This window comes from Enhydra lutris, unplaced genomic scaffold (assembly GCF_002288905.1).
Source record: "Enhydra lutris kenyoni isolate GAN:26980312 unplaced genomic scaffold, ASM228890v2 scaffoldscaffold21, whole genome shotgun sequence".
Lineage (NCBI taxonomy): Eukaryota > Metazoa > Chordata > Mammalia > Carnivora > Mustelidae > Enhydra > Enhydra lutris.
In genome coordinates, this window is record NW_019154105.1 from 66,116,803 (window position 1) to 66,129,634 (window position 12,832).

General features: G+C 58.8%; 1 protein-coding gene across 1 annotated transcript in view; it reads left to right on the plus strand.

Moving 5' to 3' along the window:
* The window catches only part of LOC111149138 (sortilin related VPS10 domain containing receptor 2), a 461,286-nt gene that overhangs the window by 395,019 nt on the left and 53,435 nt on the right, over window positions 1-12,832 (plus strand). Inside the window, 3 exon segments of the mRNA XM_022506082.1 lie at window positions 2,766-2,839; window positions 7,285-7,349; window positions 10,813-10,931. Of these exon segments, the coding sequence (XP_022361790.1) occupies window positions 2,766-2,839; window positions 7,285-7,349; window positions 10,813-10,931 (258 nt within the window).

Genomic DNA, 12,832 nt, shown 5'->3' on the forward strand with positions numbered 1-12,832 from the left:
GCAGCCCAGTTCTCTCTGGGTCCTGGGCCCTGAGCCCTGACACAGGCTTCTTGACCTGAGGGACTGGGTTCTGAGCCTGGCTCTGCAATACCAGGACCTCTGAGCTTCGACCTTGGCCAAGGCCTGACCAACAGGTGACTTTCGATGGAGTCCTGAACACTGAATGAAGACAAGGAAGGGCATTCCAGCCAGACTGAACAGCAGGTGCGGATGCTCAGAGGACCTCATGAGACATATTAGCACCACCGTCACTCAAGAGCCCAGAGTTGGGCATGATGGGGGCATGGGAGGTATGGGGGCTATATGGGCCGGGCAGCCCAGGGGCCCTGAGTGCCCACATGAGGAGTGTGGGCTTTATCCCAAGGAAGGTCTGTGGCATCCCCTGGGAGGTCTGATGCAGGAGAGTGATGTGGTCAGGTGTGTGTTCCAGAAAGAGCCCAGTGGTTCTCTCATGGAGCAAGGGCTGGATGGGAGGGCTGAGGGCTGCGGGTAGGAGACCCAGAGGAGGGATGCAGGAAGCCAGAGATGCAGGTGGCTCAGTAGGCTCAGGGTACTCAGGCTGTGGGTTAGGTGGAGGACGTTAGCTCATTTGGACTCGGTGACTTGCTGGGGTGGTGAGGACAGGCCTGGAGTCCTGGCCTTGGGAGCTAGTGGGGAATTGGCATTGGGCAGGTCTAGGGCAGGCTTCCGGGATGGGGGTATGTCTGCTCACACTGAAGGCCAGGACGGCACAGGGCTGATGCATGAAGAGCCCATTTCCCTTCAGAGATTCCATAATCCCTTCCTTCGGGAACAACAGCAGGGATAACACCATGACCTCACTTCCTCTCCATCACTTGGGTCCCCGATGGGGACAAGCTGGGTCAGAAGAGGAGCATGTGTCCTGCTGGCCCTGAAGGCCAGCAGTCAGGAGCTCTAATCCTGGCGACTCTTGTCAGGTTTATTAGACCCATTTCACAGACAGAAACACTGAGGTCCAGTGGCTGCCTTTGGCCTTCCTTCCTCTTGAGGTCTGGCCATGAAATTGCTCTGCTTAACTGATTTATTCCAGACACGTCTTGAGTGCAGAGGAATAAAGGAAGGGGCATTCAAAGCACGGAGAATTCAAATCCGGCCTCTGCCAGTGAACTACCCCAGGGCAGATCGCTCAGCTGCTCTTAGCTGCCATTCCTCATCTGAAAAACAGGTTGATAAAAGCATCCGATTCACAGAGATGTCATGAGAGGCTCCGAGAGGGGACAAGCTAGGCACACGCTCACACGGTCGGCCCTCAGCGGCAGCCCTGGGTGGATGAGATCCCTGCATGACAGCGGCGGGATTCAAGGGGAATGTCATTTGTGCAAACGCTTTGCCACGGTGCCTGGGATCAGCCCACACATCCCAGTAAGGCCAGGATCTGGATCCCCGTTTTAGGAAAGTGGGGAACTGAGGTTTAGGGAGCCTTGGGGGGGTCATGCAGCTGGGTCGCACAGACTGTGGAGTCTGTCGTGAGCTACAGCTACGGAACCCCATGATCTCTCAAGCCACGGACTCACCCCTGCAAAACATACCATATTCTCAATAGGGAAACTGAGGCAACACAGGGACTGCCAGACAGGGCTCAGGGGAACCAGGTCTTCCCTGTCCCCAAGCACAGCGGCCCTCTCAGCTGGGGAGTGGCCGCTGAGTGTCCCCGCCCAGCCTTGCCTCTGCAACAGAATGCTTGGGTCTCTGGGCTCCGTGTGGGCTGTGTAGGATTTCCGTGTGTGTGTCCTGCTTCATGGGCTTACGGATCCCTTAACACCCTCACAGCCTACCCTGCTCTCAGGAATGGAGGGGGTGTTTCAGCGTTCCCACGAACCACCCCCCAACCACCCCCCAACCAGGGAGGGTGGCAAAGGAAATTTGGCAAAACCACCAATGAAAGATGCCTTGGGACCTGGACTGTAGACCTGCCCACATCCCAGCTCGGAGTTGGGAAGGGGGGGCAGCGTTAGTTCTCGCCCACAGGTTGACTCAGGGCCCAGCTGGAGGGAGATGAGGGGAGGGACAGACGGGGCGCCTGTGTTCTGGGAGCCCTGCAGCCCCACAAGGGCCTCATCCTACCAGCTGCACGCAGCCCGGAGGTGTGCCCTGCGGGCTCCAGCATATCTGAGAGATGTTGCAAAGTCAGGAAGGCCTGCAGCCTCTCTCAGCCCGGCCTGGTGGGCTGCTTCTATTGCTGGAGGGACCCACAATGCTCCATCTGTTTCTGGCGTCCAGCGTAGTGACTGGGCAAGTCCCTGCATTATGCTGTGCTCTCTGCAGGCGTAGCTCCCACCTGTCACCACGTGACAGTATCCCAGTACCCCTGACTGAGTTCCCTCAGTTGTGGCTCTCTTCCCCTCCAAGGTGGGCACCGGCAGCAAGGGGTCGGGGGCAGGCTATCACGGTGATTTTTACAGGCTATTTAACATCAGGGACACTGATGTGGCGAGCGCAGACCCCCACCCCCAGGCTCCCACAGCCCTGCCTCAGGACTCAGCGCACAGAAGGCTGACCCTGACGGTCCCCAGCCCAGGCCTGGCTTGGGGATCTGCCTGGCCAGTGTCCCTCAGTTCCTACCAGCAGGCCTGGGGGGCGAGAGTCGCTCTTCTTGGAGCTCCTCTGCTTGACCCTTGGCCTCTCAGAGGTGTGGGTGCGGGGCCTGCCTGGGGCATGTTCGTCGTCCAGGAGGGGTCACCTCAGCTCAGAAGAGGCTCATCCCCAAGGCATGACCAGACTCTGTTTCTCTTCTCTCTGCCAAGCTGTATGTGTCATCGGACCTGGGGAAGAAGTGGACGCTTCTGCGGGAGCGAGTGACCAAAGACCACGTGTTCTGGTGAGAGCCTCCCCACAATGGGGACCCCCCAACCCTGAGGGCCGGGGCTCCCCTTTCCTCCCTGCAGCCCCAGCTTAGGGCTCCCCACCTTCTCCTGCCTCTGACCCCAGCCATGGACCTCCTCACCCCAGGGGGACCTCCAGGTGCTCTTTCCACTCTGCTGGGAACTTAGGAAATGGTGGAGAGGCGGGGCTCACTGTCCCGACCCACAGGACCCGCTGTCCTGTGACCCAGCTGTGCAACCTGATGGGGGCTGGTCCCTCTCTGAGCTCCTGCTTCCTCCAGGGTGCAAACAGGAGCCAAGTACCTCAGGCTGGCACAATGCCCAGCACACAGTAGACCCACCACCTGTCTCCCCTCCCCACCTGCCCTCTTCCCCCTTCCCACTCCCCTGCCTCCCCCTCCTTGCCTCTCTGGCCTCCTCCTCACCATCCCTGTCTCTCCCTCCCCAGCACACCTGCCTCCCCCTCCTTACCTTCTCTGCCTCCCCCTCCTCCCTTCCCCCCTCCCCCCTCCACATCTTCCCTCCCTCCATCCTTCCTACCCCTTGCCCTTCCTCCTCCCCTCCTCCTCTGCCTCCCCACTCCTGCCCCAGGTCCTCACTCAGCACACCTGCCTTCCCTACCTCCCCCTTCTCACCTTCGCGCCCCACTCACACAGCTTTACCAGACTTGACCACTGACCAGTCTTGAGCACCAGAGTCTCCCCACTGAGACAGTGAGGCTAGAACATGGCTCAGATGGATCACTGAGTGGCTCCCTGCCCCAGGTCCTCACTCAGCCCCTGACTAGCTGCCCCCTCCCACACAGCTTCCCCTACCCCATGCTTCCTCCACCCCTGCCTGCCTTGGCCCCGCTATCCCGCCCGATCCAGTGCCCGGACTCCCCTCCCACACTTGGGCTATCTCTTGGGAGCCACTCAGTGATCCATCTGAGCCATGTTCTAGCCTCACTGTCTCAGTGGGGAGACTCTGGTGCTCAAGACTGGTCAGTGGTCAAGTCTGGTAAAGCTGTGTGAGTGAGGCCCGTGCGGGCTGAGTGCCGGAGGGCAGCGCTGTGGAGGTTGTGGAAACTGGGAGTCTCGCTGGCTCAGGGCCCCCATTTGCCGGTTGCCGGCCATGGCCATGGTCCCTTCTTCTGCCCAAACTGCCCCTGGAGAGACGTGGCTTACACACATGTTCTTCCGACCAAATGGCTCTTTCTAGCACATGTACATACACACACAAGCGCGTGTGCACACACACTCCTGCCTTTCCCTTTCTCACCTCATTTGTAGGACAGACTATGCACTGGCTTTCTCACTGGGCCACAGTCCTGTCTCCCCAGCAGAGAAGCCCCGTGGAAAGAGCTCTCCTTTCCCTCCCGCGCTCCGTGTGTCTCGCAAGGAGTTCGTTTCCTGGTTTACGGCCTCGAGGCCGGAGGGAAGCCCGCCTCACTAACTGGAGTATTGGCGGCTGGCCTGTGGGGCTTCTGCGGGGGCGGGGGGGGGGGGGGCGGGGGGCTGGCTTCGGCCTCATGGCCACCTGTGGGAGGGCCGGGTTCCTTACTTGGCACCCTGAGTGCCTCATCCATCACTGGCCTTGTCACTGATGTCAGCTGTGGCCACCCCAGAGCCCCCAGGAGGTGGGGAAGGGCAAGGAGGGGCCATTTTCCCAACAGCCAGGGCCTGAGAGGTTGGCGGAGTGGCGGAGTGCAGCAGTGCATCGGTCCCCGGCGGGACCAGGTGCTTGGGGATCTCTCAGGCCAGAGAGGCAAACCTGCCCACAGTTACTGCAAGGTAAATTGGCACTAATTCAAACATGTTATTATCTTGCACAAATCAAATTATTTCGCCCCCCAAGTTTCTCAAATTGCCCTGAGTTGTTATGTGTGAGAGATTATCAGGCCGGACACTTGGCCTCTGGGGCCCGGGAACCTCTCCTGGAACGCAGTGACAGGCAGCCACGGGCCCCCCTCTTGCAAGCAGTGAATAACACTGTTTTGACAGCGTTTCTAGGGCGCTCTTTGTCCTTGATCTGACAGCGGGAATTGCCAAAGCCTGCGTTCTGTCTGAGGCTCGGACCCCTTCATGCTTTTGGAGGCTGAACAGGAAGCGAGCTCATTAGCGTGATCTTGGGGGCCCCTGGGAGGAGCAGCCCGGGGGCGGGAGGCCCGCTGCGTTCTGGGCCAAACAGGGGTACCTGCTCACTGCCTTCCCTGTGGTGTCTCAGTGGGCCTGGAACAAACCAGAACATTCTCCTCCGGGAGTGGCCACATCATGGATGCTGACCGTCTACCAGGCACCAGACCGGGGGTCTGCATGCATTATCTTCTCAGACCCTGGTTGTCTTCCCCTCATGTGACAGCAGGGGAGACTGAGGCTCAGGGAGGCCAGGGCACAGTTCTGGGGTCCTGCCGTCCATAAGCAGCAGCCCGGGACCATGAGTGCCTCTGTCTGGGTTGGGGGCATGCTGATGACCACACATCTGGGTCTGTTTCTCTGCTGGGGCCTGAGCAGACCCACAAAGCCTCAGCCTCCCTCTCCCATCAGCTCAGCGCCTGTCCAGGTGTGGGACAAGTGGCAGGGCCTCGGCGGTGGAGTTTGGGTGAGAAGAGCCCTTGCCCCACTCCCGGCCCAGTGCAGAGTCCTTGAGGACTTATAAAAGCTGGTGGTATTCAGCAGGGGTGAGAGCTGACTGCCCGTGTCCCCAGAGCACTGAGGTCTCCAGAGATCTGCCTGCCTGGGGCTCGTCTCATGCGTCTGCTGTTTCTAAGCAGTACACAAAGGAGCTTCCCCACAGGCCATCTTTGGGGACCCCAACAAACCAGAAGGCATGGGGGTCAACACTGTGTCCTTCCCTGCAGGGAGCTGGGCTCTAGCTGCGTGGCTGGACACCCAGCCTAGAGTGGTCTTCAGAACCCATGACCAAAGGTGTCTGGGGAGGGACTCCCACCCGCTGGGCCCCTGCCTGGTCCAGGACCTGATGTGGGCTCCTGGAGTTTGGTTGTGGGGATGTTCCAATGGGAGAGCCAGAGAGTTGAGGGGGGTAGAGCCCTGCTAAGGGGAGGCAAGTGCAGACTGAGGGGTGAGTGAGTCTGTGCAGGAGTGAGCGGGTGAGTGAGGGAATGAGGGAGTGAATGAGTGAGAGTGAGGAAGGGAATGAATGAATGAATGCAAGTGAGTCAGCCAATAAATTAATGTGTGAATGAGGGAGGTAGTAAAGGAGGGAGTGAGGGAGTCAAGGAGTGAATGAATGAGGGAGGGAATGAATGAGTCAATGAATGAATGAATGAGGGAATGAATGAGGGATGGAATAAATGAATTAGGGAGTGAGGGAAGGAGTCAGTGAATGAAGGAGGGAGGGAATAAGGGAAAGAATGAATGAATGAGGGAGGGATGGAGGGAATTCGTGAGGGAGTGAGGGAGGGAATGAGTGAGGCAGTGAAGGAGCTGGCCGGTGTGACTACCGCACCCTGCAAATGACCGGCAGTCACACTAAAACCCCACCAGCCGGCTGAGGACCAGTCAGTGCCCCTGGTAAAGGGAACAATGCCACTTTATTCAGAAAAGAGAGACAACGGTCAGGCAGGAGACCTCGCTCCTGGGAGTGCACAGGAGTTAAAAAGAGCCTGAAGCAAACCTCACCTTGAAATAGACCTGGGGGCCTAGTGGCTGGTGCCACCGGATTAGAGCACCAGTGGACGGCAGGGTGCGCCCCACCCCCCACAGGGTCTTCTCACTTGGAGAGTGTGCCCTTGACCTCTCAGGTGCCAGGCTCTGTGCTGGTTGGGTGCCGGGTGCCGGGAGTCCCCGAGGCTGTCAGCCCCGTCCCTGCCTCCCCCGTAAGTGGAGACCCAAGGATGCGCCTTCGTCTACTCTCCTCGGCTCTTGTGGAAGGCTCCGTGGGCAGCCACAGGCCCCGCTGCTTCCTGGGCGCTGCCTGAGCCCTGGGCCCACATGGGCAAGGGAGGAGCCCGCACCATGGTGGGTGGTGGGCAGGGAGCAGTGTGGTGGAGGCAAGGGAGCCGGGTGTGAGTCCTGGCTCTGCCTGTAGAGCTGTGTGCCCCTGGGTGGGGGTCGGGGGCCGTTTGGCTCCTCTGAGCCTCAGTGTCCTAATTGGCAAGTTCAGGGTGATATTCCCAAGGCCCACCTAGTCTCCTCGGAGTATTTGGATGACCAAAATCAGAACAAAAGCAGCCATGGTCAAGATGCAAGGAATGTGAAGGCCTTCGGTAAAGGGGAGTCTTTTATAAAGAGTACCACAAAAGAAGAATACCAAGCAAACCTCGAGTTCTGGCTACCTCCCCAGGAGCAGGTGGGGAGGACTGTGCTCTCACACCCACACAGTAAGAGTGGCTCCAGCCGCGGGAGGCCTGGTAGCTACCTGGGACTCAGGGACTGACATAGGAACTGGGAGAGGGGCTTGGGACTTGGTCCAGCGCTGACCCCCACATACTCTCTTCCAGGGCCGTGTCTGGGGTGGACACCGACCCTGACTTGGTCCACATGGAAGCCCAGGACCTCGGAGGAGGTAAGCCAGAAAGGGTGTGGGCACCCAATGTCCCCTGGTGTCCTTATATGCCCTCGTTCCTTTCCTGCGCTGGCCCTGCAGAGCTGACTTCGCTATGTTATAATGTGGTGTAACTTTCGATGTGCTTGTTTTCCAGCTGGGGGTAAATTGAAGTCAAGGAGCTCGACTCCAGTGGAAAAGTCCATTAAGAGGGTGATTTGTTTCGGCCCCTGAGCACTAAGTGTTTTCTGCTCTCTCTGCCCCCACCCTTGCTAGTGAGTGTGGAGGCCTCTGATGGCTTCCCCTTTAATGGGGCAGGGACCTGGTCCACCCCAACCCAGCTGGCTTAATGCCAGAATGCACCCAGGGGCCTTATATGCTATGAGAAAGATCTTCTGTGTTCCTGACAGAGGAGCACCGGCCCTAGAACTATGGAATATTCTAGAACCATGGTGTCTTCCAGGATATCAGAGCCCGCTATTCAGCAAGGGCTTATTGAGTCCCCTGTGGACCAGGCCTAGTGCTGACTCTGCCGAGGACACAGGTGAACAAGGCACAGCCCTGCCCTTTGCCTGGTTGGGGACGGTTGGGTGTCGTCTACACTGCAGAAGCCACGGGAGCAAGGAGGGGAGGAGTGCAGAGCGGGTGCCATGCCAGTGATCTCACTGCTCTGACTGCAGAACTCCGCAGCTGGGGACGTTAAGCCTCCCCCTGCTGGGCTTCTCTCTGAGTGAACCTCTGTAGGTTCACATTTAACAAATAAATGGTGGGAGTTGACAAGTGCCAAGCCGCAGAGCTCTCTGGCTAGGACATACTAGGTGGAAGGCAGACTGAGGGCCAGGCCGCGGAGAGACCGGCTGAGCACAGAGCAGTGGCGTCAGCTCCCAGCCTGCCACAGGCCAGCTACATGACCCTGGGACGTCACCTTTCCTCCTTGCTCCCCGGTGTCCTCATCTGGGAAAAGGGTCAGTTCACACGTCGTGCTCAGTGTGGGGACATCATGGGGAGTGCTCGGTGCTACTGCAGGGAAGCTGCAGCTGGGGCCCTTAACCTTCTCCAGGCCGTCAGCTCTTTCTAGGATCTGCTGTCCTGCGGGGAGGTGAGGCGGGTGTTACGGTCGCTTCTGCTTCCTCACAACAAGGCTCAGAGGGGTTCCGGGCTGGCGGCACTCATAGGGTTGTAGGCGGGTAGAGACCACAGCTCCCACTGTGCTCCACCCACAAATCTGAGATCATCCCAGGGTGATATGGGGACTGACCCCCCAACCCAGGGCTCAAGGCAGCAATGACAGGTGTGGCTGTCTCTCGGGATATCCCCACATCCAGCGAGGAGGGGGGACAAGCCGGCATCCTGGATGAGGGGAGCCATTTTTACCCAGCGGTGATGTCTCACCACCTGCCCTCTTCAGGGGGAGGAGGCCTTAGCCGCAGACTCCCCAGAACTGACGTGCCACTTGAGTGGTGTCCCCTCCACCAAAGACCACATGTGCCCCTGTGCTTCCTGACTCGTGGCATCCCCACCCCAGCCTGGGAGCCCCGTTAGAGTCCAGTCCAGCACGCTCAGGGACATGGTGCCCGGACCTTCTGGTCCTTCCCCCAGTTGTCACTCTCCTAGCCCAGCCAGCCTGAGCCACTCAGTCACTCCACATGCTCCCCGGCTCTCACACCTACTGGGAGCCCTCCTTCTTGGGTTTCTTGTTGTTCTTGGACCACCTTCCCTGCCTGTCATCTTCTCAGTGCCTAGGCTGCTGTCACAGCTCTGCACACCGCCCCGCGCCTGGAGCCCTGTGGGGACAGGGTGGGGTTTGACTGAGTCACCTCCGTGTCCGTGGCAGAGCTGCCACGTGACTCATCACATGGCCAAATGCCTGCTGCCCTGAGCAGTCGCAGGGTCACTGTGAGCGAGGGAATGAATGAGTGGATGAATGAGTGAGAAAATGAATGGAGTGAATGAATGAATGAGTCAGTGAGTGAGGGGGTGAATGAGCGAATTAATGAATAAGTGAGTAGATGAACAAATGAGTGAGCGAGTGAAAGACTGAGTGAGTGAGTTAATTAGTAAGTGAATGAGTAGGTGAATGAGTGAATTAATGAATAAGTGAGTGAATGAACAAATGAATGAGTGAGTGGGTGAATGAATAAGTGAATGAGTGGGTGTATGAGTAAGAAAGTGAATGGAATGAGTGAATCAATGAATGAGTCAATTGGTGAGTAGATGAATGACTGAGTGAGTGGGTGAGCCGGTGAACGGGTGAGTGAGCAGATGGTTGACCTTGAATTGGGCCTAGGCGAGTCTGCCCACTGTGTGCCCAGCAGGCGAGCCCAGGACAGGAGAGTCCATGCTGAGCACAGGGAGTGGCCAGGCTGTTTGTCAGGGAGGTGGCCGGGGTTCGGGTGTGAGTGGGCAGTGGCACAGCCGTAGGCCCCCTGCATGCCGCTCTCCCTAGATCTTCACCAAGTGGTTTTACGCAGAGCACCCGAGAGGGAGATTATCCTGCCCCTGAACAAGTGCGTGGGTCTTCTCACCCTGAGGCGGCCCCTGGGCACTGTCCGCACTGTGCAGCCATCCAGGGCTGTGGGCAGGACGTGCTCCGAAGGTGCTGACGACCTGGAGTGCCTTCGTGGGCTCCGTTCAGTGCCCAGGGTTAAACCCTGCTGTGGCCCTACAAGCTGGGAGGGGTCGCTTGCTGTGGCACGTAGGCTCACCCCCCACCTGGCACAGTTTCTCTGGATCTCCCAAACCCTGGAAAAACAGGGCTTGAAGAAAAAACAGTGGCCGCCTGCGAAGTGTGCGTTCCATTTTGCCTGGCTATAAATACTTGCAAAGGGATGGAAGTGTTCCTCTGAAGTTAGTGTCCCGCCCACAGTCTGCCTGGGTCCGTCAGAGGTCCCTCTCCCAGCCAGACAGAGCCTGCGTATGAGATGAGATGAGATGTGAGATCTGAGATGAGAGCGAGCTGAAGGGGGACGGGGTCCTCTGCTCACATCCCGGCTCTCACTGGCACGACTTTGGCCCAGGGTCCGCAGACCTTCCCCATCAAGGGCCAGCTGCTGGATGCTTCCAGCGTGGAGGCCTCTGCCATTGCCGCAGGAGAGCGACTGTCCCCGACCCCCAGAGGAGCAGGCACGGCCGTGTACCCGTGAACCTCTGTTTACAAGCAGCTGGCGGCTGGCCAGGCGACCCTGCTGTAGGCACGTTACCTGACCTCTCTCGCCTTAGTTTCACCATCCAGAGGATGCAACCACGGTCGGGCCATCCCGAGGATTCAGAGCGCCTCCGCTGAGTGCTCCTGGCACGTCACTGCCACGGATCGGCGGCAGGTGCCATCCTAGGGCGGGTCCTTTGAGCCTCAGCCCCACAGCAGGATCCGGCCAAGGCCAGAGCGGGCCTGTGTTTCTCGGTGTCTGAGGCTGCTGGGCTCCTCCTGCGGCTAGAGCCGGAGTGCGTGAGATTCACGCGTTGTGCTGGCTCTCATCACCTGCAGGGTTTCGCTACATCACCTGCCAGATCCACAACTGCTCCGAGAAGACTCTGACGGCTCCGTTCCCCGGCCCCATCGACCAAGGCTCTCTGACCGTGCAGGACAATTACATCTTCTTCAAGGTCAGGCTGCTTCTGGGCTCCTCGGGGTGGGCAGTGGGCAGTCGGGAGGGCGAGCCACACAGGGGAAGTGGAACTCGCTGTTTGACTTTAAAGCACTGATTTGTTGGTGCTTTGCCCCGCCCAGGGCGTGGTGGCCGTGGGTCACCACAAGGCTGGCAAACCCACCACCTCGAGGCAGGGAGGGACCTCCCCTAGCTCGGAGTCCCCGAGCCCGAGCCCAGTTTGCTCTGTTTGGTTTCACTGACTTTGGAACTGATAGGGGCTGTCTCTGGTCATTGCCCTCGGTGGCCAGGCAGCAGCTGGACAGAGCCGAGCACCCAGGATCCTGCTGCCTGTGCACACAGGTCCTCAGGTCCCAGTTGGGACCACCCGTAAAAGACACAGGGTCTGACCATTCGGAAACCCCAGTGAACAGCTGCTCACACCACTTCTTGATGACTTCCACGGATTGGGAGCTCACTCACTCCTTCCCAAAAGCCTGCGCTCTCCTGGAGAGCTCGGATCTTTAGAAAGTTCATTCTGACACTGAGAGAACATTTCCTTTGCTTCTGTCGTTGGGGGCCCCTGTCTTGCCCTCTGGGACCCCATGAGACAAGTCCAAAAGCTCCTATGGAGAAGGCTCCACACCACTCCTAGCCCCTCCTTGGCCCTCAGGGCTGTTCTATTACCCCAGCTGCCCTGTCCACCTGCAGAATACACCAGGACCTCCTGGGAAACTAGCAGGGGCTTCACAGCCCATTAGGGCAGGCCAGCCAAAAAGATCTTGTCCCTGGTCTTCTTTGGCCTCTGTGATGTCCCATGATTTCCACTCTCTTCTGTGTGATTACATACTCTGGTCCCTGTCCCTCAAATGCCCATGTCTCTTTCTCCACCTGTGCTGCCAAGGCTTACTCACATGCCGCCTCCTCCAGGGAGCCTTCTCTGATTTCCACCTCTATCTCCTTTAGGTCCACTGGCACAGCTAGTCCTTTGCCTTCCTTGGTCACAGCCAGGCCACAGGTGTCATCCTCTATTGTCTACATTAGTCTCTATATTCAGGGCGTGAGCTCTATGTACATACTTAGAGGGAAGATGTGTGCAGGGGAGCTGGGGGGTGGCTTGGTCAGAGGCCTGACTGTAGGGTGAAGCGTGGGGAGAGATGGGGCACATGCAAGGCCACAGGGCACTCTGTGATTGGGCATCTGGTAAGTCTGATCTGGAAGGAGCCAGGCTCGCCAAGGTCACAGACAGGGTGGGATAGGACGTGGCCCCACTCACTGCTGCTGGGATGGGCGCCTGGTCATTGCTGGGGTTTGCCCTGTGTGTGCTCAGATGGGGCTGCCATTTGTGCTTCGCTTTGTCTCCATCCTCACGGCCACAGTGGCCTGGTCTGACCTTGGACAAGCCCTACCCTGTGAATGCGGGCTGCCCCCAGCCCCGACTCATGCCATCAGGGGCTGCGGGTATCCATCAGACTCCTGTCCTGAGTTGGTTCCCAGCTTTCTCAACAACTGCCCAGAAAAGTTGTTCCTGCGGCCCGGCTCAGAGTTCACCCAGGGGCTGCCCCCCTGCAGACTCTTACCTTGGCGGGTTCCCTGGAGCCCACAGTCAGCCCTGGGACCAGTCCTGCCTCTGCCTGCCCTCCTCCCCTCCCCTCCTTCCTGGTCCTTGGAGGACCCCGGCGCAGAGCCCACTAGCCTCTCTCGCCACTCCCTCCACCAATGAAGCATGCGATGAATGTAAAGGTTCACTTCCCAGGCCCCCAGCCAAGGCACCGAGCAGCTCGTGATGCTGGTTCGTTTGCTAAAGCCATGCTATGGGCCAGGGATGGGACCTTAGCCTCCAGAAAGAAGGGTCTGGGCCTCCGGGGACAAGGGTGACACAAGTGAGGGTCTGACTCTACAGGTGCCCCCTGCTGGCTT